General features: G+C 37.3%; 4 protein-coding genes and 1 long non-coding RNA gene across 11 annotated transcripts in view; 2 read left to right on the plus strand and 3 right to left on the minus strand.

Annotated features, from left to right (window-relative positions):
- LOC148717171 (separin-like) overlaps nt 1-2,195 on the plus strand; it is a 7,452-nt gene extending 5,257 nt beyond the window's left edge. Inside the window, exons 10-12 of the mRNA XM_088745819.1 lie at nt 260-368; nt 529-584; nt 1,223-2,195. Coding sequence (XP_088601945.1) covers nt 260-368; nt 529-584; nt 1,223-1,352 — 295 coding nt within the window. The 3' untranslated portion in view covers nt 1,353-2,195. The remainder of the gene's footprint in view (nt 1-259; nt 369-528; nt 585-1,222) is intronic.
- A 624-nt stretch (nt 2,196-2,819) lies between these two features.
- Nucleotides 2,820-9,131, minus strand: LOC148717172 (separin-like). Of its 5 annotated transcripts, none has more exons than XM_088745822.1 (11): nt 9,001-9,078; nt 8,514-8,584; nt 7,888-8,036; nt 7,623-7,790; nt 7,083-7,181; nt 6,593-6,663; nt 6,442-6,502; nt 5,886-5,975; nt 5,292-5,404; nt 4,812-4,895; nt 2,820-4,495 (listed from the first exon to the last, which is right to left on the minus strand). In XM_088745822.1, exons 3-11 carry the CDS (start codon nt 7,948-7,950, stop codon nt 4,489-4,491), a joined length of 756 nt encoding a protein of 251 aa, XP_088601948.1. In that variant the 5' UTR covers nt 7,951-8,036; nt 8,514-8,584; nt 9,001-9,078; the 3' UTR covers nt 2,820-4,488. The 5 variants fall into 5 exon arrangements, 4 of the variants coding, with proteins under 4 accessions (XP_088601948.1, XP_088601949.1, XP_088601947.1 ...); XM_088745823.1 differs by having other exon boundaries at nt 8,439-8,584; XR_015995577.1 differs by lacking the exon at nt 8,514-8,584 and having other exon boundaries at nt 5,194-5,404; nt 9,001-9,131.
- A 322-nt stretch (nt 9,132-9,453) lies between these two features.
- On the minus strand, nt 9,454-15,595 carry LOC148717173 (uncharacterized). Of its 2 annotated transcripts, XM_088745816.1 has the most exons (10): nt 15,459-15,595; nt 14,894-15,001; nt 13,950-14,033; nt 12,785-13,036; nt 11,668-11,824; nt 11,036-11,086; nt 10,332-10,512; nt 10,157-10,192; nt 9,635-9,689; nt 9,454-9,522 (listed from the first exon to the last, which is right to left on the minus strand). In XM_088745816.1, the coding sequence occupies exons 1-10, from the start codon at nt 15,516-15,518 to the stop codon at nt 9,469-9,471; spliced, it is 1,038 nt and encodes a 345-aa protein (XP_088601942.1). In that variant the 5' UTR covers nt 15,519-15,595; the 3' UTR covers nt 9,454-9,468. The 2 variants fall into 2 exon arrangements, with proteins under 2 accessions (XP_088601942.1, XP_088601943.1); XM_088745817.1 differs by lacking the exon at nt 9,635-9,689 and having other exon boundaries at nt 9,465-9,522.
- Nucleotides 15,596-15,710: 115 nt separating this feature from the next.
- On the minus strand, nt 15,711-19,057 carry LOC148717174 (uncharacterized). 2 transcript variants are annotated; one of them, XM_088745824.1, is made up of 5 exons: nt 18,941-19,057; nt 18,298-18,411; nt 17,716-17,933; nt 17,010-17,114; nt 15,711-15,812 (listed from the first exon to the last, which is right to left on the minus strand). In XM_088745824.1, the coding sequence occupies exons 2-5, from the start codon at nt 18,316-18,318 to the stop codon at nt 15,737-15,739; spliced, it is 420 nt and encodes a 139-aa protein (XP_088601950.1). In that variant the 5' UTR covers nt 18,319-18,411; nt 18,941-19,057; the 3' UTR covers nt 15,711-15,736. The 2 variants fall into 2 exon arrangements, with proteins under 2 accessions (XP_088601950.1, XP_088601951.1); XM_088745825.1 differs by lacking the exon at nt 15,711-15,812 and adding an exon at nt 16,522-16,633.
- LOC148717175 (uncharacterized) lies at nt 16,539-19,083 on the plus strand. Its single transcript, XR_015995578.1, has 4 exons — nt 16,539-16,674; nt 17,330-17,368; nt 17,751-17,919; nt 18,979-19,083. It is a non-coding gene; the product is annotated as an uncharacterized LOC148717175 (long non-coding RNA).
- The last annotated feature ends 949 nt before the right edge of the window (nt 19,084-20,032 follow it).

Here is a 20,032-nt window from a genome sequence, read left to right on the forward strand (position 1 = left end):
GAACATCAACTGTCGACCAAGTCTCAACCAAGTATCGGCCAGCTGTGAACCAACCATCAACCAAGTGCCAACTGACTATCGACCAAGTGTCACCCAAGTGTTGACTGACTCTCAACTGATATATCAGTGGAGAGCACCTGCAGTAAACATGATCCCATACTTAGTTCTAGATGCGATAAACATATTCAGATAAGGGTATCTACAGTAGAAAGTTTTATTGTTGTTGTTGCTTTCATCATCGCATCAATATTCTTTCTAGATATTTTGGTCATGGCACTGGGCGTGAATTTCTGCAGGGTGATGACATTCAAAGGTTGGATTGTCGAGCTGTTACTCTGCTTATGGGTTGCAGTTCGGGAAAACTACAGGTTAGTTTATACCTGACCGTGAAGGAAAAACATTATCACATAATTGTTGTTGACAAACCAACAAAATGCAAAGGAAGTGTCCAATTGTCTGGTTCAGATGTGTAGTTGGTTGAGACTAGGCATGGGGCATATAAGTAACCACTCTATTTTAATTCATTAGGTTGGTGGAGAGTGTGAGCCAAGGGGGATGGCCTTAATCTATCTTCTGGCAGGCTGGTATGTCTTTGGCATTCATTTCTTGTGTGTTAGTACCCTTACAAAGTCTTTTACTGACGTGCTATACTGCAGGTTTCAACAGCTTTTTGCTTAAGCAGCTGTTGATATAGTAGTGGGTAGCTGTCCTTGGAAAAGGGGTCCTAAGGCAAGACTTAAACATGAGAGCCAGCTCGCAGGCTCAATAGACAGCAGTAAGAGGACTCATGGGCAGTGATAGACAGCTGATAACCAGCTTTTAGTGAAACCTCTGGCTCTATTTGACAGAGCTCAACACTAACTTTTCAACTTACTAGCCAAGTGGCCAGTGACAAGTTAGATGTTATGACAATTTCAGTTTGTTTGCTAGCTTCACTGGCTAGTGGAAATCGAAAAACACTGGCCAAAACTGAATTTCTACAAGTGTGTGGCTAGTTGGCTACCATTAGTGTCAAGTCCTGATTTGAACCCAAATGTCAACTGCTATTGACCTTTGTCATTGGGAAACTCGTATAACTTTGCTTTCCTTATAGGTTGGGCACTCCCTTTTCTTGGACCAGACCCTCAAGGAACTAGTTATTCTTCAAAGACCATAGCTCTACTCTATGGTTCACTGTATAGATATGTAGCATGTAATCTATTTATAATGTATTCACTTTCAGCCCAGCCATCGTTGCTAACTTGTGGGATGTTACTGACAAAGACATTGATCGCTTCAGTGAATTGCTGCTGAAACAGTGGCTTCAATCTGGGTCTTGTTTCTCGTTACCACAAGTACTAAGCCAGTCGTGACAAGCTTGTAAACTGAAATATCTGATAGGAGCATCTCCTGTAGTTTATGGCCTTCCAGCTTACACCAAGGAACAGAATGGTTAACCAAGGATTATATACTAAAATATCTCTAGTTCCAGTAAGCAATAGCAAATTATTTACCATACTAGTGCTGATTGTGTGGCAAAAAGGACAAGCATTGTGCAGAGTGTGTTTGGAAATGGTAGTGCATACAATTTTAATGCTGATAGAGCACTTAACTGTGGACTACCATATGCAATAGGTGCTAAATCTACATGGGCTGAAAGTACCCGATCAGTTTAAGCAGAGCCAGTTTGTCATACTTTGTCCCACAATCCTGTTAAGTTGTACAGGAAAGAAACCCATTTGAAACAGAGAGGGACATTATCTTTTTTTTCCTGTTCTACTACAGGTCTTATTCTCTATCGCACTAACTTTTTTTTGAAATCATGTCAGTACCAACATATCCAAGGAATACATAACAAAATTTGCTTTGTCAAATAACAAACCAAGGTTACAGTTATTAACTGTTTGTAACCATTTTACCTTATTATATCATCAATTGGGAACAATTTGAGAAATGTGTCATCTGTATATTAATGTTTTACATTGGCAATTAAAGTTTAGCTTGCATATTAAGGGCATTTCTCTGATATCTGTATCAATTGTGAAAAAAATGGAAAAGGATACAATTCATAACAGAATGAATTCCAAGAAGGTACCTAATAATTTTAGTGTCAATATTTGTTTTAATAATTGAGCTTGAAATGATGATGATGGTGTTGTTGCCTCAATAAAGTGTAATTATTCATGTAAATATATAGTTCCAGGTTTCCTCTCAAATGTGTATTTTCATTAATTTTGTCGAAGTTAATGCAACAATATAAAAGCAACCCTTTTTTACTTAATTTTAAAGATCTAAAATGAGTTTCTCCTTGGAAATGCAAGTATTCTTGCTTGAGTGTCAACCTCGATTTTAAAGATATATCTTCATATGTAGCTGTGAAAATCAGGCAAATGTGCATTTTTGTTGATTGTTGAAAGGTTTGCTATGGTGAAAGAGAAGTAGTTTTCAAGCAAACTTCATGAAAACAAACGGGGAAAGGAAGAGGGGGACCAAACAAACAGAGAAAGCCCTTGGTTGACTTTTCAAACCCTTAAGAGTAATCAGCATCTAATATCTCCACACAGTGATACTGCCGAATCATTCATTAGGATCATGAGAATAAAGGAAATTATCTTCAACCTAAGATTTGATTGCTAAACAAAGGAAATGTATAGAGAGAAATGTGGAGAATACAGATACTGAAGTCAGGCTTGATGTTCTTGAATTACAATTTTTTTAGAGTCCTGTTTTGTTTTCTCCAAGATGGGTATGGACACATTTCTGTGCATGTGAAGAATGAAACAAAGTGCTCAACAATTGTAAAATATTAATTAGTATTATATATCACATTTCATACTAAATAAAGAATTAAATTTGCCAGTTTATTTATGTTTTGCACTAACAGTACAAAATTAAATTTCTGGTAGTTTACCTGTCTGTTTTTAGATCTTTATTGATACAGGAAACACCCACTGAAATGGCTGTTTTCCATAGTCAATGCTGAGCTAACAAACTGCTTTAACCCTTTACAGGCATTAAATGGGATTTCACACAGAGCTTCCCCATTTTTGCCAGACATTTGAAAGGATGGCTGCCAAGGACTTTAAAAAACAGCATAAAACCAATCAGCAAGCCTTACCCTTAAAACCAAAGTCTATTTGTTCAATGGGTGAAAAACCATATCCAACACATACATCGCAATTCAGTGTAGAATGGTTAACAAAACACACTCCACTACCCGCCCAGTAGAGATTTATTCTGTGAATAGTACTATCCAGCCTTTGAAAATCCAGGAGAGTTACTGTTGAGGTTTCAGGAGTGAAAGGGTTAATACTTATGCTTTAAGGCCAGTGACAGACCACCGAGGTGGCAACTTCTTGCAGTCATGCAATGATCAAAATGTTAATCAATAAAAAGAACTGTTTCAGTAGATCCTGAAAACAACCACCCTAAGTAACTTTGTGTATACATGTACTCGACACCTTGGCTATATTGGGCATGCTGTATCAAAATAGTGCAATGGCAACAATAATACTGTTTGCTGAGCGGTAAAGAAATTATTAATCTGATCCCTTGGTGAAGATTATTGAACCACCTGGAATGACCAGTGGTAACGCTGAGGATGACTAATACCCCATTGACACCAAAGCCTAAACATGCTTTAAGGCTGTTTTGTTAAACATGGTTTAACACAACAGCTCCATAGAAGCTGCTCAAATCAATATTTGGTTAACTTCAAATGTGGCACATTGAAAATACAATTTAGGAATTGCTTGAATCTCGTGGAAAATTTAGTTTTTCAGTTCTCTGCTTCTGATTTTTATTTAGTTAAACCTGGTTTAACTAAACAAGTTTTCTGGTGTGAATGGGGTATAAGTTACAAAATGAATTCATCAAGTTGATGCACAAATGTTTCAACTGGCCTCAGATATGGCAATGTCTGTCTTTTTGAAGTTAACTACAGATGACATGGACCAAAATTTACTGTGTAAAAGTTTAGAAATTTTTTTTGTAACTTACACTACAGCAAGCACCTAAAAATTCGCTGACACCCTTTGATCAGAAGACCACTTTCCTTTCATTTTGCTTTTGACATGAATGGATGAATGGTATAGTAAATAATGAGGCCATTTGGCCCCATTTAGCCTCTATTAAAGGTATATCTGTTTGCATCAAGCCAAATTTCCAGACATGGGGAGTGAAAACCTAATCATTCGTGACATCTCCAAGTCACCTTTAACAGTACTTTTGTCTGCCATTCTCCACACCTAGAGCAACTAGTTTACAAATAAATTAGCATGGCAAAACAACCTATTCTTCCAGAATTGCCTCGCATTAAAATTGTGTCAACTAAAAAAATACCTAACATAAATAAACTATCTCAATGTTGATCTTCCTTCAGGAACTGGAACACAGATGAAAAGTCTAGCTTAGCATATCCTTTATTGCACATTATTCTATAAATTTGATGAGGAAGTGAACCCATTGGTGTAGGAGTGGTAGTAGCAGTTGCTGCACTTTGAGCAAGACCTAAGTCCTGTAACAAAAAACAAAACTTTTTTAGTGCTTTTTGTTGACAAGAACGATCCATTTCTGAATTCCAAACATTCATGCTTTGATAATAAGGCTTACTGCAAAACCTAATTCTCCCATCACTTGACCTTTACCCTCACTATGAAACAGAAGTATATTAAGTCTTTGTGGGCAAAAAACTTTACTCTCACAGTGCCTCTCTTCACCCAGAAGGACAAATGGCTTCTGCCGAGTTGTCAGGGGGGGGGGGTGAATGGTTATACTCCTAGTTGGCTGTGTGGGCTAATAGGCCCCTTACTGGAGCCTTTACAATAACTCACATGAACAGGTCATGGTCAGTTAAAGCACTCCTGAACTCTTCCTGTGTGGGAGCCTTTCCTGTGATACCTTGCCATCCATCTTCGCTGCAAGTGACAACAATTATTCATATAAGCTGGATTATACAAGCATTTTGATTGGTTCGTACTTGTGATCTATTAAAAAACAGGTGCAAGAGTAATGTCACCATCAACAACATTTTGCTTTCTTATCCTCTAAAACCATTACATGTTGCCAAAATGCCAAAATCAGTGACACACTTGGCTGGGCTTCCTGTGTCACTTTTTGTTCTTACTACATTTTGATGTCATCTGTGATCTATTACTAAACAGACACACAGCAACATTGAATCTATTTGTTCAGTTTATAATATATTGGTGTTACCTCTATCAACTTGTATAGCCTAGTTTAATATATAAGAAACACAACATCAGGTCTTTCTTCTGTTTCATTTGCTTCAATCGTTTGCTTGTGTTTTCTACCTTTCAAACCACTTCTGAAACATTTTCTGGATGTTGGGCAGGTTATTCTGAGGATTGAATGCATAGAATGTTTTCTCAAGATCAATCTCAGGCAACTGTCTTTGACACGATAACTATCAAGAAAAATGCAGAAAAAAATATTAACTGACAATGAATATCAAGGTATTAAAAGCTAAGAATCTGGCACAAAAGTTGTTGTGGTAGGCAACCACATTTCAAAAGACCTTCATTCTATTCAATCAATTGACAATTTTTCCTGTATGCTTACCTTGGCTAATAGATAATGAAATGACAAACACTTTTTTTGTATCAGATCACAACTTCTTTTCCTAAAATTACAAAACTATTATTGTAAGGGAGAATTATGCTCCAGAAACCAAATGAGCCAGTTCTTTACACAAGGTCTAACCCAAACCATGGTTTACTCAATCAGTGGGCATCAGGGTTGATATAATTAATTAAAATAAATTTCTTTCCACTGTTGACAGCATAGCAGAGATAAAAATCAATATGGTTCTGGGAGAAAACATGACAGTTGTTTGAGAAACAAGTCAGGTCTTCAAACTTTCAAAGACCTCTTAATGGAATGTGTACCTGGAAAAAGAGAAATTGCAGAGATGGGACCCTTGTCACAGGTTGGTCAAACAAGATCGGTATGCTTTCCCATGGAAGATGCTGAATATCCTATGAATCATAAAATACAGATCAGTTTGATGTATAGATATGCCAGAAATTGACTCTGGTTTCAAATATTGTAGAAGAGTATGTCCCAATACTGAATGAGTTGATAAGTAAGATCTGCTACCACAATTTAGGCACACATCTTGCAATTACAGCATATGTGTGCATGCCCATAAATCTACTTTAGTGTCTGAACACTTTGAATATAATGGTGAGCAACCAGTACCCATTAAACTAATGTTGCATATGACCACTTTTTAAACTAATATGGAATGTCAGTCCATTACAGATGCCTTTTCCCCCACCCTTGTGTTTGGCTAAGCTTTGATTCCTTGACAGTTCACCAACATCTATTTACAAAGAACCCACATATTGGTTGTTCAGTTTTCAGGTCTTCAGAGCTAGAGCTAGAATACATTTAATGGCTGATTACTAAACAAATGTAAGACCTAAAAAGGCTGGCTCTTACTTTTCCAAGAGTTAGGATTACAGGATGACGAGGAATGTTCTCTGCAGAGTGACCTCCAGACCTGAGAAGGAATTTTGTTGTCATCAATAATTTCTCGAGAGTACAAGTAATGAAGGTGAGAAAGAAAATTAACCTTTATGTTCCCTCGAACCTGTTTATGCAGCTTTTCTTGTCTGTATCTTCAAATAGCTTGTCAGTGAGGTTCTGAACTTCATCAAGTAGCTGAAACATGCAATGTGAGAGAACATGAAATGAGAGATGATTACTTAAGGGCCAAGGCTGAGGAACCTCCCTTTGTCTCTAGTTGCTAAGACTAAACACATTCTCCTGTCAGGCAATTGACGATGATAAACCAATAGAGTGCAATTTTATCAAACACCAAATAATCAAAACAAAAATAATCACAACAGCTTATTGCAATACAGGTTGAGAAGAAAAAAACCAGAGGGTTGCTATGTCTAGGAAACACAAGAGGACCAAATTACAATTTAGTTAATGTAAGTAATTGCTAAATCTGACTTAAGCCCTTCATTAGAGTGAAGAGTTAGCCCTATGCTTTGACAAAAGCAGTGAGATTCCAACTTACTTTAGACACTTGATTATGAATTCTTTGCTTGGAACAAAAATTTTCTTGTTCTTACTTTTTCAAAAGAAGGTAAGGTAGCATCCATGGCAGTAATTTCAATGAGTGCTTCAGCAGTTTCTTTTCTTGACAAGCAAAATGACGAATCTATGAGGACCTACAACAAACAAAGGACACTTACTAATAAAAATATTATTAATGACAATGGGATTTAGCTGGCAGCATTCCATGAGGTGGTTTTTCTTGTCCACTGGTTTAAAGTGAAATGTTGAAATGTTGGTTTTTGTGGAGGGAGGAAAACCAAGGAACCTGTATAAAAACCCTTGGAGCAAGGACATACCGACCCACATACCACATATGACACCAGGTCTGGGAATTGAACCTGTGGAACAGCAGGGAGGTGAGTGCTCTTGCCACTCAACCATCCCTAGTTTCCATTCGGTTACTATGCAAGGTTTTGCTACTTCAATTGTCATCTTTGGGTCAAGCACCAAAGATGGCACACAAATCATAACAAAGATTGATGGACAAAACATTTTTCATACAATCTGCCATCCTTATAACTCGGGAAACTCTGATTGATTCATGCACAACATACTTCAAGCAAATGATTATCAGGACGGCATCCACACATGATTGAAACTTTCTCTTCCAACTCTCTGGCTAAGGATGCTATTGATTCACAATACTCTTCATCAATAGGCTGACCAAGAAGAACTCCTCTCCATCTTCCAAGCCAAGAACCTTCAAGTTTCTCCAAAAGGTTCTAAAGAAATGATCATAATTATTACAATTTAGACTTTCAGTTATGTCATAGGAGAGGATACACATTCATGGCTCGTGAGAGTTGAAATGTTGATCACCTTCATTCTCCTGTCAAGCCTTGTCCTTAGTGTCCACCACTCGGTTGTGTTGTTAATATTCATGCTTTTGATGCTGTCATTATGTCTGTAAATTCCTCCAATACACCAGACTGGAACAGCTTTGAAAGATCCACAACAACTTTGTCTCCCTTTACAAAATAAATTGTTTCAGTCAATAGTTAATTAGGTTAATTTACTTCGCCAACCCTGTTCTTGTGCTTTTATCATTACTTACAGACTTTCTAGTGGTTAAATGAGAAATTATCTACTAGTAAGCGCAGGTTACCCCCACTGTTTTGTCAGATATCCAGACAGTTTGCTCAGACGTATTTCTAGTGATCTTCTAGAATAAAGAGGTATTGTGAGAATTCAGTGTTTTACCCAAAAACCCCTCATGGTGACCTTGGACAAAGCTTACACCTGCACTACAGAATCTCAACTGACTGTAAGCTCTTACCTCCTCCAACGTAGAGGTGAGAGGTCCACTCTCCCTAAATACAACAACAGAGTAACCGCAATATAACCAAGTTGTTACAAACACATCGACATACAGTGCAATCCTTGTTCTGTGCTTCTCCAGATGTTGTGTTAATCTTAACCACAGCAGGATCACAGTCAGCCCTTACCCTGCAGATCAGCAGTTCTCTGTCCTTGCTTACTGGATGTGTGAAGGTTTCCAAAGTGCAAACAGTCCACTCTAGAAAACAATAATTCTAATTTCTTACCTTGTCAATATCACACTATAGGATTATTGCCAAAATTCATTATTTGCTCAACGTAACAAATTAAATTTCAGTTCTACTCGTCAAAGGAACTAAAAATTCATGGCAAATGTAATCATCTATGTGTAGCATGAGCTGAAGAATTGGGAAGAGTCAAATGAGGTGGTCTGGTAACAAAAAGTTTTTAACAAAGTCATTTTGCTTAAAGAATTATGTTAAATTAGTGATAATTACATTTCGCTAGAAAAAAATATTCTCCAGTTATAAGAGTCACATTGTTCTACAAACCAATCCTGAGAAAGTTGAACAGTTAAACACTTTCTTTGAAGCTGGTTTGGCTGCATAACACAGCTGAAAGCTCGCTATTGCTTGTAAAATAACTATAATGTACCTTTAGGCATGTTCTGCAATAGGGAAATTTCTTCAGGAGTGAAGAGACCGTGTTTGTATCTCTCAGTTGCACACAAGGAAAACTTCATGATGTTTCAAGTCTTGACCAGGGCAGCCAGTTTTTGGTGAGCAGTATTAGTTGAAGAGTCATCAAGTGACAAGGAGGAAAGACGTTCTGCAAGCTTCACCAGATCTCCTTTGTTTTCCTAACAGACAAAAAGGAAATAACAAAATAAAGAGAAATCTACTTGTAGATTTATTAAGTTCCCTGCTCTGGCATCCCATGTTCTAGTTCCCTGTTGACATCCCATGTCTTACAGTAGTTCCCTGTTCTGGCATCCATGTTCTAGTTCCCTGTTCTGTAATCCCCTGTTCTGGCAGCCATGTTCTAGTTCCTTGTTCTGGCATCAAAGGTTCTAGTTCCTTGTTTTTGCATCCTATATAAAGGAGCAGATAAACTTTGAGTCACTTAGTGCCACAGTAATTGGGGATACCAGTAAACACGGAGAGTTGTGTGCCATGTCTAAGAGGTAAAAGCATCCAACTGGTTTTCACAAGGTCACGAAAAATCTCTCTCTTTTGTATACATAACAAATAGAAGTCTATCAAATGCAACAGTAGCTACAAGTGCTCACAAGCAAAGGTGTTATCATATATACCAAAGGTTTAGAAAAATCCTTTGCTATTCTCCTAAAATAACAAAACCACAGGGATTCAATTGAAACTATCCCTGGTCACTAGTCAGTGAGGTCATCTTTAATTAATTTGAGTTGAAACTTCAACTTAAATTAACAAAAAGGATGTAAACTTTGCCATTATCTTTGTAGTCTAGATGAGTCTTCTAAAAACTAGTTCCAAATTAATCTTTAGAGGTAAACAATTCCCCTTTGGCATCTTTACTATAGCTAAGATATCTTGCTCTATGGGGACATAAGAAGTTGAAATGAAATTTGTTTATACATTTGCCGTAATTGCAAAAAAAAAAAAAAGAAAAAAATGTGAAAAATAACTGTTTTGCTGGTTTGGACAAGGCAAATTTACCAATTACCAGCAGATTAATTCAATGTTGAATTCACATCAGGGGAATAAAACAAAAGAAATTAACCCTTCATTTTCAGCACAACTTCATGTTCAGCAAACAATTTTTAAGATCTTACTTTATTCTCTTTCCTGTTCTGGTAACAGCTTGATGTCTAAGAGTAACAGACAAGGACAGTTAATATTATCCTCAAAATTCTCTCATCTAAAATTTTGGATTGATGCTCCTTGACTTTCTGATCTAGTGTGGGTCCAAAAGTTTAACAGAGCTTTTACTAAACATTCATAAATCACCTGTATGGTAGGCAAAATTGCCTTGCTAGTGCAACACCATCCACAAACTGCCTCAAAGCTTCCCTCACAGCTCCCTGATGAGCATACAGCTGACCAACTTGTAACAGGGATGAGAGCAAGTCATTTAGGATTGACAAACTAGAAAGGTTTTGGCCAGAACTTTCTGATGTGGCTAGCAAATCTGCACAAACAAAAGGAATAGATGCCAAAATATGTGATTAAAAGTTTAATAATAAAACAGAAGAAAACTCTCCCATGTTTCAGGCCAGTTTGATTGCACTTTTCTCTATATTTTAATCAGGATAATAACACATCCAACTACAAGCACAACTCTATCTCAAAGCCTGAATTAGGATTGCAAGGTATTTCCAACCACATGATTTAGGTATATATTATCAGGGGCTTCATTAATGTTTTCTGCAGGAGGGAAACTGGTTTTCACAGGCGGGCAAAACTCTTTGAACTGAACTTCTTTAGAAGATAAACTTTCCTCCAGACCGTCAAATCAGGTGGGCAAAACCGTCCTCACAACCGGTCAATTTAACCGGTGCCTGGCCCTTAATGAAACCCCTGTATTATCCCAGTCATCAGAACACATTGTCCCTAGTAGAAGCTCATAGAAATCAGGGGCACTACTTTGCAAGCAGGGCTCTGCAGAATTGTGTCAAGAATAAAAGGAAACAAAAATTCCTCAATCACCTTACCCAACAAATTTTCCTTTTGCTTGTGTATCTGTTTGCCAGTACAAAACGCATCTAAACCAAAGATTTCTTCAGCCATTTGTGTTAGTTTATGAAGTGCATCCATAGCCCATTCCAGGAGTCAGTGAACCAAGTAGAGGATCTCAACAATGATAATACTAAAAAAAATAACTGTCACCTGGGAATTACTCATAAACTCATGAATTGATTCACTGATCAAAAATTATCTGGTTGAACAGACTGTTTTGTTGGTACTAAGTCTGCCTAAATTTTCACAGGTCACTTGGCGACGGTTTATGAAAACAATGAAATAAAAAATCAATATTGGGGACCTGGGATTGAGCGGTGGTGAGGTCACTCGCCTCCCATTAGTTCAATTCTTGGACCTGGTGTCACATGTGGGTTGAGTTTGTTGTTAGTTTTTTTCCTTACTCCAAGGATCTTTCTAGGGGTCTCCAAAAACAAACACTCCAAATTCCAATTAGACCTAGTATCAGTGGACAAGAAGAGCCATCTTATGGAATATCCACTGCTAAATTCCCATTTCCATTATGAAAAAGTTACTGAATAAATGTGGAGAAGAGTAGATCTAAGCTTTGGAAAGAGGAATTTCCAAAGAAGAAGAGTGAACTTACCAACTATTATCTTAAATTTGTGGATTGTGGGTGGGAGCATTGCATATTCACAGCAAATTGATTTCCATCTGGCTTTCAACAGGTGGGACTTGTAACTCTTGTGTGTGAAGACTTCACTCTGCAGTGCTTCCTTCAGGGAGACCTCCCCTTCCGAATACTAAACATTAATGAATGAAAACCACGACTGACACACACATCACAAACTGAACAATCCCGTGTTTACACGTACTGCCTATTATAGACCTGTTTAATTGGTATTTCCTCCTATACCGTATATTGTATAATATACATGAAAAAATTTCTCACTTCTGATTGGTTAAGATGAACGCAGTTTTCAGTTAATTCAGTGCAGAAGAGAGTTAATTCAGTACAGAAGAGGGTTAATTCAGTGCAAAGAAAGAAACAAACCAGACATTCTGATTGGTCAGAATAATTGGTCAATGTCAATGTCAAGGTCAATGTCACTTGTAGGATTTCAATAAATTATTTTTGCACGTGATGCATGCGCTTTTCTTCCGCGTAGTTATGAGAAGCTACCTCGTATTTTTTCATGTATATTATTAATACATAATCACATGATTTTCTCGTGCAATTTGGAATAAATAATCACTTGTAAATGTTTTCAAAGATCACAAATTGCACTCACCCTATGGGCTCATGCAATTTTGTTAGTCTTTGAGAAAATTTACTCGTGCTTATTTATTCCAAATTGCACTCAAAATCATGTGATTACTATACAAATTGGATTTCCCTGCTGCTCTCAGAGGCTAGCTGGCCCACAGTTTCCTTGCCTAAAGCTATTCCAAGTTCTTCAGCACAAAGAAAAATCACCAACATGGAGCTAGAGTACCACATATACATGTATGCCTGCATGATGAATGCTTGTTTAACCCTTTGACTCCCATGTCAGAGACCAAGACAGGAATTCTCCTTACAACATCAATACAATGTCAAGCAGACAAGTGAGGAGAATAAAGAAAAAAATCAATTGTAGAGGATTATTTAGTTAATCCAATACCAAATTTTCCAAACTTACATCACGAAAAGTGTTTGGCAGACAGTAAGTAGAGTTAGTTAAAGCAGTGATAGGGTTAATAATGATTTTGATTTTTCATACCTTTCCTGTGACTAGCAAATAGTGACTCTTCGCCAACAAGAACTGAACCCATGAAGTACTGCAGGGCTCAAATCTATCAACCAGGTTACTTGTATGAGACAGAATAATTGAAGCATGTGACAAGTCCAGAATGTCACACAATGAGTGAACAGCATCACTTAGGGCACACAATCCATTATCCAGCATATCTTTGGTACCAACTGATTGGGATATACTGGCAGCCATGCAAAGAGCACTAGCTTTTTTTAAGGGCTGCAAGAAAACAATTCATTCATTGAATGAATAAAGGGGGTAAGATTCTGATGGGAAACTGTTGTAAATTAAAATAGTAAATAGTCTTTATTTCACTGATAAAATACATATCAAGTGTTACATATAAAGTGTAATGGGCTAAAATGTGTATTAATTACTTACAGCTAAGTTATGCTTAAAACCAAGTCTATCAATAAAAGCATTTTTAAAACGCTCAGTATTGCAAAGCGGATATAAATTATTGGCTTAACTTGCCTAAGCCTAAGGGTAGCAGAGTTAATCCTGGGAAGGGAGTGGTGCAATGGAAGATGTTCCCACACGCTTAATTTTTTGAAGATACCCATATGTTGTGCTGCATCAGATGGGGCAGATGGGGGGGGGGGGGTGGAATTATAAGTACATATAATTTGGTTTCATCAGCTGAGTTGATAATGTACATGCCAATCGGATGCTGAAAACAATTTCTGAAGCTGATGTTTCAAGTATTAACCCTTCACCATTTGCTCTGATAAAGGGCTTAACCTTGGAATATCAGCTTAAGAAATTCTTTGCTGCGGCCAATTAATATTTATTAACCCAGTTGATACAACCAAATTATCTTGTAATAACCTCCAACAATGCAGAACCTACCTTATTCATTACACCACTGATAACAAAGGCAAGGATCCTCACTGTATAAAATTTACCAGTCGAGATAAAAAAGACCTGACTGGAGAAAATCATTCTTTTCTGTTGAGTGATAGCCTTTTCCTTCAAATACTTAAATCTCTTAAAACTGCTGTCATTTCTTGTACCGAAACATTTTTTTTAACATTTCTATTGCCATGGTCATGTTGTGACAGGACTGCATGAACAGTTAATTGCCTGTGGGAAATCCAAATCGTCACCAATGAAAGTACGTAGCAGGTTTCACCTGTTTTAAAAGCCCAAACATTTCAGCAGTGATAAGCAAGTAATGATATGTCTCTTCAGGATTAATAAGATGGTCCAGGTCAACCTAGAACATTAAAAAAAAATTCAGTGAGAATAACATTCATGCAAGATTAAATGTATTGTATACAGTGGGAGATGCAGTAACCCAATGGTTAGTATGCTGCACTGCGGGTCAAGAGGTCTGGGTTTGAGAACTGGCTGGGTCATTTTGCTGTGTCCACTTGGGCAAAACACAGCTTTCTTTTCTATCACGTGCCTCTCTGTAACCAGGAGTACAGATAAAAAGCCTGCCAAGTGATAAAATGCTGGGGGAAGGGGATAACCTTGCAATGGACTAGCATCCCATCTTGGGGGAGTAGTAATACGCCTAGTTGCTTAGCCCTTTAACTCCCAGAAATGATTTAAACATGTATCTTTTCCCTTTAAAGCCCATACATGATTCAACAGGTAATGAGAATACTTGAGCTTATCATGTAGAAGTTGTTCTCTTGATCTAACACCAAATTCTTATAACTTATTTACAAGGAAATGTGTAGCAGCTAGAGGGGAGAATTAGTGATTAGGTCTTGGGATTTAAAGGGTGAATTCAATGGAAACCAGGATAACCTCGGGCTGGGTGGGCACTCTGTTTGAGTGCAGACTTAGCACAGCATTTAAATTTTAGTAATCCATAAATCTTTAATGGCACATCTTTCAAATTGTTTAAGTACCTATCGTAAAACGTCTGAAAGTATCAAAAGCTGATACCTATTTAGTTCTCACAACAAATTCCCCATGAAAGAAAACTGTTCTTGGAATTTTACAGTTTCACTTGTTTTCAAATAAAGAATTCTCACTGCCAGTGAAAAAATATTAATGTTTTGGAAATTAAAGTAAAAAAATATATTACATAGCCCTAAAATGCTTTTTCCAGGAAACATTTACCTTTCCACTGGTGTCTTGTTGCAGTGATTTGGTCCTTAGTGACGTCCACATTTCCAAAGCTGCACAAAGTGATTCCATAAATGGTTGCTCCAGGCAGATATCTTCTATCTGAAAAGTTACACCAACATTTCATTTGACAGTCTGATATTTTGAGGGAATGAGGTGCTTTTGGGGATGCACCGGAGGTGCAATGTCAGGGCCCCTTTCCCTTCTGCACGGTCCTCCATGTACACGTACAGGTACAGTATGTTGTTGTTGTAGAAAAACTGACTACAAAATTCATGTCTATTGTAAAACAGGCACATGACATTTCATCAAAGACAACAATTTGTTCCTGAAAATGTGTTGAACAAGGAACAATATAAAATCTGTATAAGTAATGTTCACTCTAGACTTCAAATTAACTGAAATCAACTTCTTGCCCCAGTGCGTCTCTTTGTTGGAGGCACACTCAGTGGCCTAACAGATAGCCTGCAGCCAGCACGACCTCAAGAAATCCAAATTTGAGACCTGGGTGGGTCATCAAATTGTCAGATCAGATCTTAATCAAAAAAGTTTCCAGTACTTTCCTCTTCTCCTTCATAACTGTCAGAAAGCTCTGGCCTTGCTGAAGTTGCTCTCTCATTTACTGCATCTTTGTGCTCAAGCAAAGCCTGCCATAAATATGCAGCACCAAGTCTATCCAGCAAACGTGAATGCATGTTTTTCTCCTCATCCTGACTATCTGTTGAGTCCAATAACTGTTCTAGAGTCTCCCCAGCTTCTTGACAGTACTGCGGTGCAGATCTAAAGAAACTCAGCTACTATTAGTGTCGAGCCCTGCAGTGTCTGCTCATCGCAGGTCTAGGTTTCTTTTGATGCAGATTTGATGTACTTGAAAGGGATCAATTTTTTTTGTCCCTGCCCATCAAGGTGTCTGCTGAGTAAAGATTCATTTTAATAAAAGTAACTGACAGTTTTAATGACCAACTTTGTCCTTTCAATAAGAAGATGATAAAAATTCTTCACAATTAATAGGAGACTTGGTCAATCCATGGTTACCATGCTGAACTCCAATTTAAGAGGACTGTTTTGGAGTCCTAACCAAGGCCACTGTGTTTTGTTCTCAGGCAACCCACTCTAGTTTCATACTGACCCTTTCCAACCATGAGTATGGATTGGTAATAGCAACTTAAATGCTGTGGATTTACAAGCAAGGGCTTGAAATTAATGGTAACCCATTAACCAATGGTTAGTAATTTTCAACGTTTGGTTACTAAAAATTTGTCCAACTAACCCGACATGGTGAGTAACATTTTCTAACATATTTAAACATCAGTAGACCTCAGGGCAAAGAGCACGTAGGCCCGACTCTCAGAGGAATACTTAGAATACTCAAGTTGTTAAGTCAACTTTAACTCTTTTTAGAGAATGCTGTAGATGTACTGTTCTTGACTAATCATGGTAAACAAGAGGGAAATAAAATAGGTGGATAATTGTCTACGTTTTTGAGGTCACTATGCAATTTCAGCTACTCTTTAATTTGTCCTAGTTGTTATTATCAAAATGTTCAATATTTGAGATATCGTAACTTGTGAGCTTGGATACCAAACTTTATTATTTGGTTAGTAAAAAAGATGTCTACTAACCCGAAGGGTTAGTGATCCAAAAATTAAATTGGAGCCCTGCCTGCCATTGACTAACATCCTGTCCAACAGCACTAGGCCTTTCAGGCTGGTAGCTAAGAAGTTAGGCTACTGGCTGAAATTTCAAGTGAGGTGGCTCAAAGGCGGTGAACAATTGTAAGTATACAATGAAATGTATGAAGTTCATATATTTTGAACTGCGGTATTAGATACGCATGATGCACAATCCTCGCAGTAGATAGCGCTATTGCTTAAATACACTGTAGCGCTATTGCTTAAATAGCGCTATCTACTGCGAGGATCGTGCATCATACGTATCTCATACCGCAGTTCAAAATATATGAACTACAGCAATTTGCCCTACTGCTGTGTCATAGCTGAAAAAGTTTGGAACAATTCAATGAAACATTTTGGCAGGTACAGTTGTACTTCACTTATGAAAGGGGAAACCATAAGAAGAAGTCAGAATGTAAAAGAAAGTATTTTGTTACCTTTTGGTCTTGTAACAAGCAAGCTCTTCCTGCAAAACAAAACAGAGCTGGCTTCCTTCTACATCTTTTGCATCTTCTTGCTCTGCAAATGCACTGCATAGGGTTCTGAGAAGAAAAAAGAACCAAGAAATTTCTTCAAACAGTTTCCAATTTACTCAATCTTACTTTAATTATGTAATTCTTCAACACCATAATGATTATATCATTTTGTCTTTTTTTATCACTATGCCTTATCTCTCCAGAGTCAACCTTAAAAATATTAGAATTCCCCCCATTTTTTTCTTCCCTCTTTAAATTAATTTTATCTGATCCTTTTGAAGCCTTGAACGAGCCAAAAACTAGGATTTTGGTGTATTGAGGTGAGGAATCTGCCACATTTCAACGGTTATGTTATGATAGTTCACTTGCTGCAATGCATAAAAAACTCACTCCTCCCTTTTCTGATGCATCGCAACTTGTGAATAGAAATCGTTTGAGGGCACTTCCCATGGAATAATCTTTATATTTGCTGCATGTATGTATGTTCTGTTTGATTATGAAAACAACATGCATGTATTTGATCAAGTTTAAACAAATTAAAACCAATTTACTGGAGTTCTTGTAACCTTTTTTTTACACATTATGATCTGACATCTGCTTAAAACTCATAAGCTTTAAGTTAATCGACATCAAAATACTAATATTTATTTTGAACTCTATTACAAACCTGCATCTCTCAGACTGTTTTTCTCCCTCCTGTAGATCCTTCACCAGCTCATGTTTCACTGAGACCCATTGCCTGACTGGCTGTTTTAGGGTGTGGGCATCAGAGGCTGTTTTCAGTGCTACCAGGACCACAGTTGAAGCAGTCTTTAGTGCATCCCTGATTCTTCCAGCTCTTCTTTGACAGTCAACTAGCAAGGCATACTTTGTGAGTAGCTTCACCTGAAAAGTATTTTTCAAACATTGCCAAATAAACATTTTCAAAACTCACCATGTCATTGTTAGCCAAAATTAGATTTGTGATCAGCAACTTATTCTACATTCACCCTTTAACTCCCATGAGTGACCAAGACAGAATTTCTCCTTACTGTATCAACACTATATCAAACAGACAAGTAATGAGAATAAAGACAAATACCAATTGATAAAGGGATTATAAGTTAAGCTAATACCAAATTCTCCAAACTTAGATCATAGAAATTGTGAAGCAGACACTAAGGAGAATTATGAATGAAATCTTGGGAGTGAAAGAGTAATAAGTTTTCCCCTCTTACCCACCCTTGTTCCTATTTGGTTCATCGCAAACCTGTTTCATGTTTGTAGCCATAGCAAATTGACCTCATGAGCTAGAAGGCCTATCTTGTCACAGCTTATTTCAGTTTCAGAATCATGAACTGATTAGGAGTGTTGGTGATTCCCCCTAGAAAGAATACCAGTTCATGAAAAGGTTACTCCCCTCTAGCGCTCCACACTAATGGTAGCCAACTAGCCACAGACTAGTGGAAATTCAGTTTTGGCTAGTGGTTTCTGATTTCCAACAGCCAGTTTGGCTAGTAAACAAACTAAAATTGCTGTAACATCTAAGATGTCACTGGCCACTTGGCTAGTAAGTTGAAAAGTTCAGCACAAAACTCTTTGTCAAAGTTTCCCTTAAAGTCTTCCAAAACCCCTTTATACTCCTGTGCTGGGTTGTTCTTTACTTCTACATGTGTTTAGCTACCAGTAATTAAGAAATTTGTCGAATTCTGGCAGTTGTTGACTGTATGAAAGGACCTTGTTCTAGCTTAGAACACCTGCTTCCCATAAGACAGTCTTGAAACAATACTTGAATGTAACATTTTCAGCGAGGAAAACTCTCATGTATAGGGTCAAACCATAGTTCAACTGAACTATTAATTATTTCAATAAACTTTAAATTATAGTACCTTCATCAATTGAACAGACTTTACCTCTTCAGCTTGGACAATGATTTTCTCTTCTGTTTCAGCTCCAAAGCTACAGATTTTTAACTCATCACAGGCAAGAGCCAGCAATGGCACTCCATCAGTAAAACAGTCGCTTTGATAGGACACACAGCCTACATTGTAAACAGTACTACCCAGCCATCACAGCTCATTAAGAGATAAAGGAATATCAGGGTCTTCAAGAGCATCGTGAATAACCTTGCTTGCTTCCTGTGCAACTGTAACACATTCTCTCAGAATGTGAATTCTGTGAAGAAAACAAAACTGTGAATCAAAAACTGCACTTTGAATGACAACATACAGTTGTACTTCACCCATCACCTCTCACAAACTGACTAGTAACAAACAGTAGAATACTTTCCTTCCACAAGATAAGGAGTTCTATTTGACAATGGAGACCATCCATTTATTCGAAGAGAGAGTGAAGAGAGCCCCTTCTCCATTTTTCCACCATCATAGTTTTTCCAGGACTTGACCACTTGAATGAACTTGAGCAAGTCATTAGCATGACAAAAAGCCTGGTCAATCTGACCCTTAGATATGAGCTGAAAAATAATCAAATAAATTGTCTTGCCAAGTTGGTCAGTGAAGGAATAAACTTGAGATATTTACCATTCTGAATAGATAATGTGTCGCTGAGCAACATACTCACTAAACAAAAATCCATAGAATTGTATATTAGTCAGTAATCATTTTAATTTTCACATTACTTCTAATGAAGGATAAGTATGAACTCTTACAAACAAAATTAACATTTTTCAACCATTTTAAGGAAGTTGTTCATTAGTATTTTACTACTACTAAAGTCAGTATTGTCGGTTCACCAAAATGATCTGGGGTGTTCTAAGAAGGTATACAGGTGTATTGTTTCCCACTATCACACAACTAGAAACTATATTTCGTGTAGGAGACAAAAGTCATTTTGAGATTGATTATCAAAGATAAGAAATAAAAAAAATTCTGAGGTTTCTTCAAGTCTCTTTTTTATATTCAGATGCTTGGAGAGGAAGGGACAAAAAAAGTCATAAACATTCAGGGTTCTCCTTAAGTACTGGCCACCATTTTAGAACATGAAAA

The sequence above is a fragment of the Stylophora pistillata genome, chromosome 14 (assembly GCF_964205215.1).
Source record: "Stylophora pistillata chromosome 14, jaStyPist1.2, whole genome shotgun sequence".
Classification (NCBI taxonomy): domain Eukaryota; kingdom Metazoa; phylum Cnidaria; class Anthozoa; order Scleractinia; family Pocilloporidae; genus Stylophora; species Stylophora pistillata.

What these genes read in the sequence shown, in the direction of transcription:
- LOC148717172 (XM_088745820.1), bottom strand. Translation starts at nt 9,088, where the DNA reads ATGAAGTTTTCCTTGTGTGCAACTGAGAGATACAAACACGGTCTCTTC. An exon ending in ATTGCAGAACATGCCTAAAG is followed by an intron (nt 8,037 to 9,000) that starts GTACATTATAGT and finishes TATTTTGTAAAG; the next exon opens with GGAGACAAAGTTGTTGTGGA. An exon ending in TGCAATTTCTCTTTTTCCAG is followed by an intron (nt 5,405 to 5,885) that starts GTACACATTCCA and finishes TTTTCTTGATAG; the next exon opens with TTATCGTGTCAAAGACAGTT.
- LOC148717173 (XM_088745816.1), bottom strand. Translation starts at nt 15,518, where the DNA reads ATGAGAGAGCAACTTCAGCAAGGCCAGAGCTTTCTGACAGTTATGAAG. An exon ending in CAATTTTGCCTACCATACAG is followed by an intron (nt 10,193 to 10,331) that starts GTGATTTATGAA and finishes TGTTACTCTTAG; the next exon opens with ACATCAAGCTGTTACCAGAA. An exon ending in AGAACAGGAAAGAGAATAAA is followed by an intron (nt 9,690 to 10,156) that starts GTAAGATCTTAA and finishes TTGTTATTTTAG; the next exon opens with GAGAATAGCAAAGGATTTTT.
- LOC148717174 (XM_088745824.1), bottom strand. Translation starts at nt 18,318, where the DNA reads ATGGCTACAAACATGAAACAG. An exon ending in AAACAGTCTGAGAGATGCAG is followed by an intron (nt 17,115 to 17,715) that starts GTTTGTAATAGA and finishes TTTTCTTCTCAG; the next exon opens with AACCCTATGCAGTGCATTTG. An exon ending in GCTTGTTACAAGACCAAAAG is followed by an intron (nt 15,813 to 17,009) that starts GTAACAAAATAC and finishes ATCTTTACTCAG; the next exon opens with CAGACACCTTGATGGGCAGG.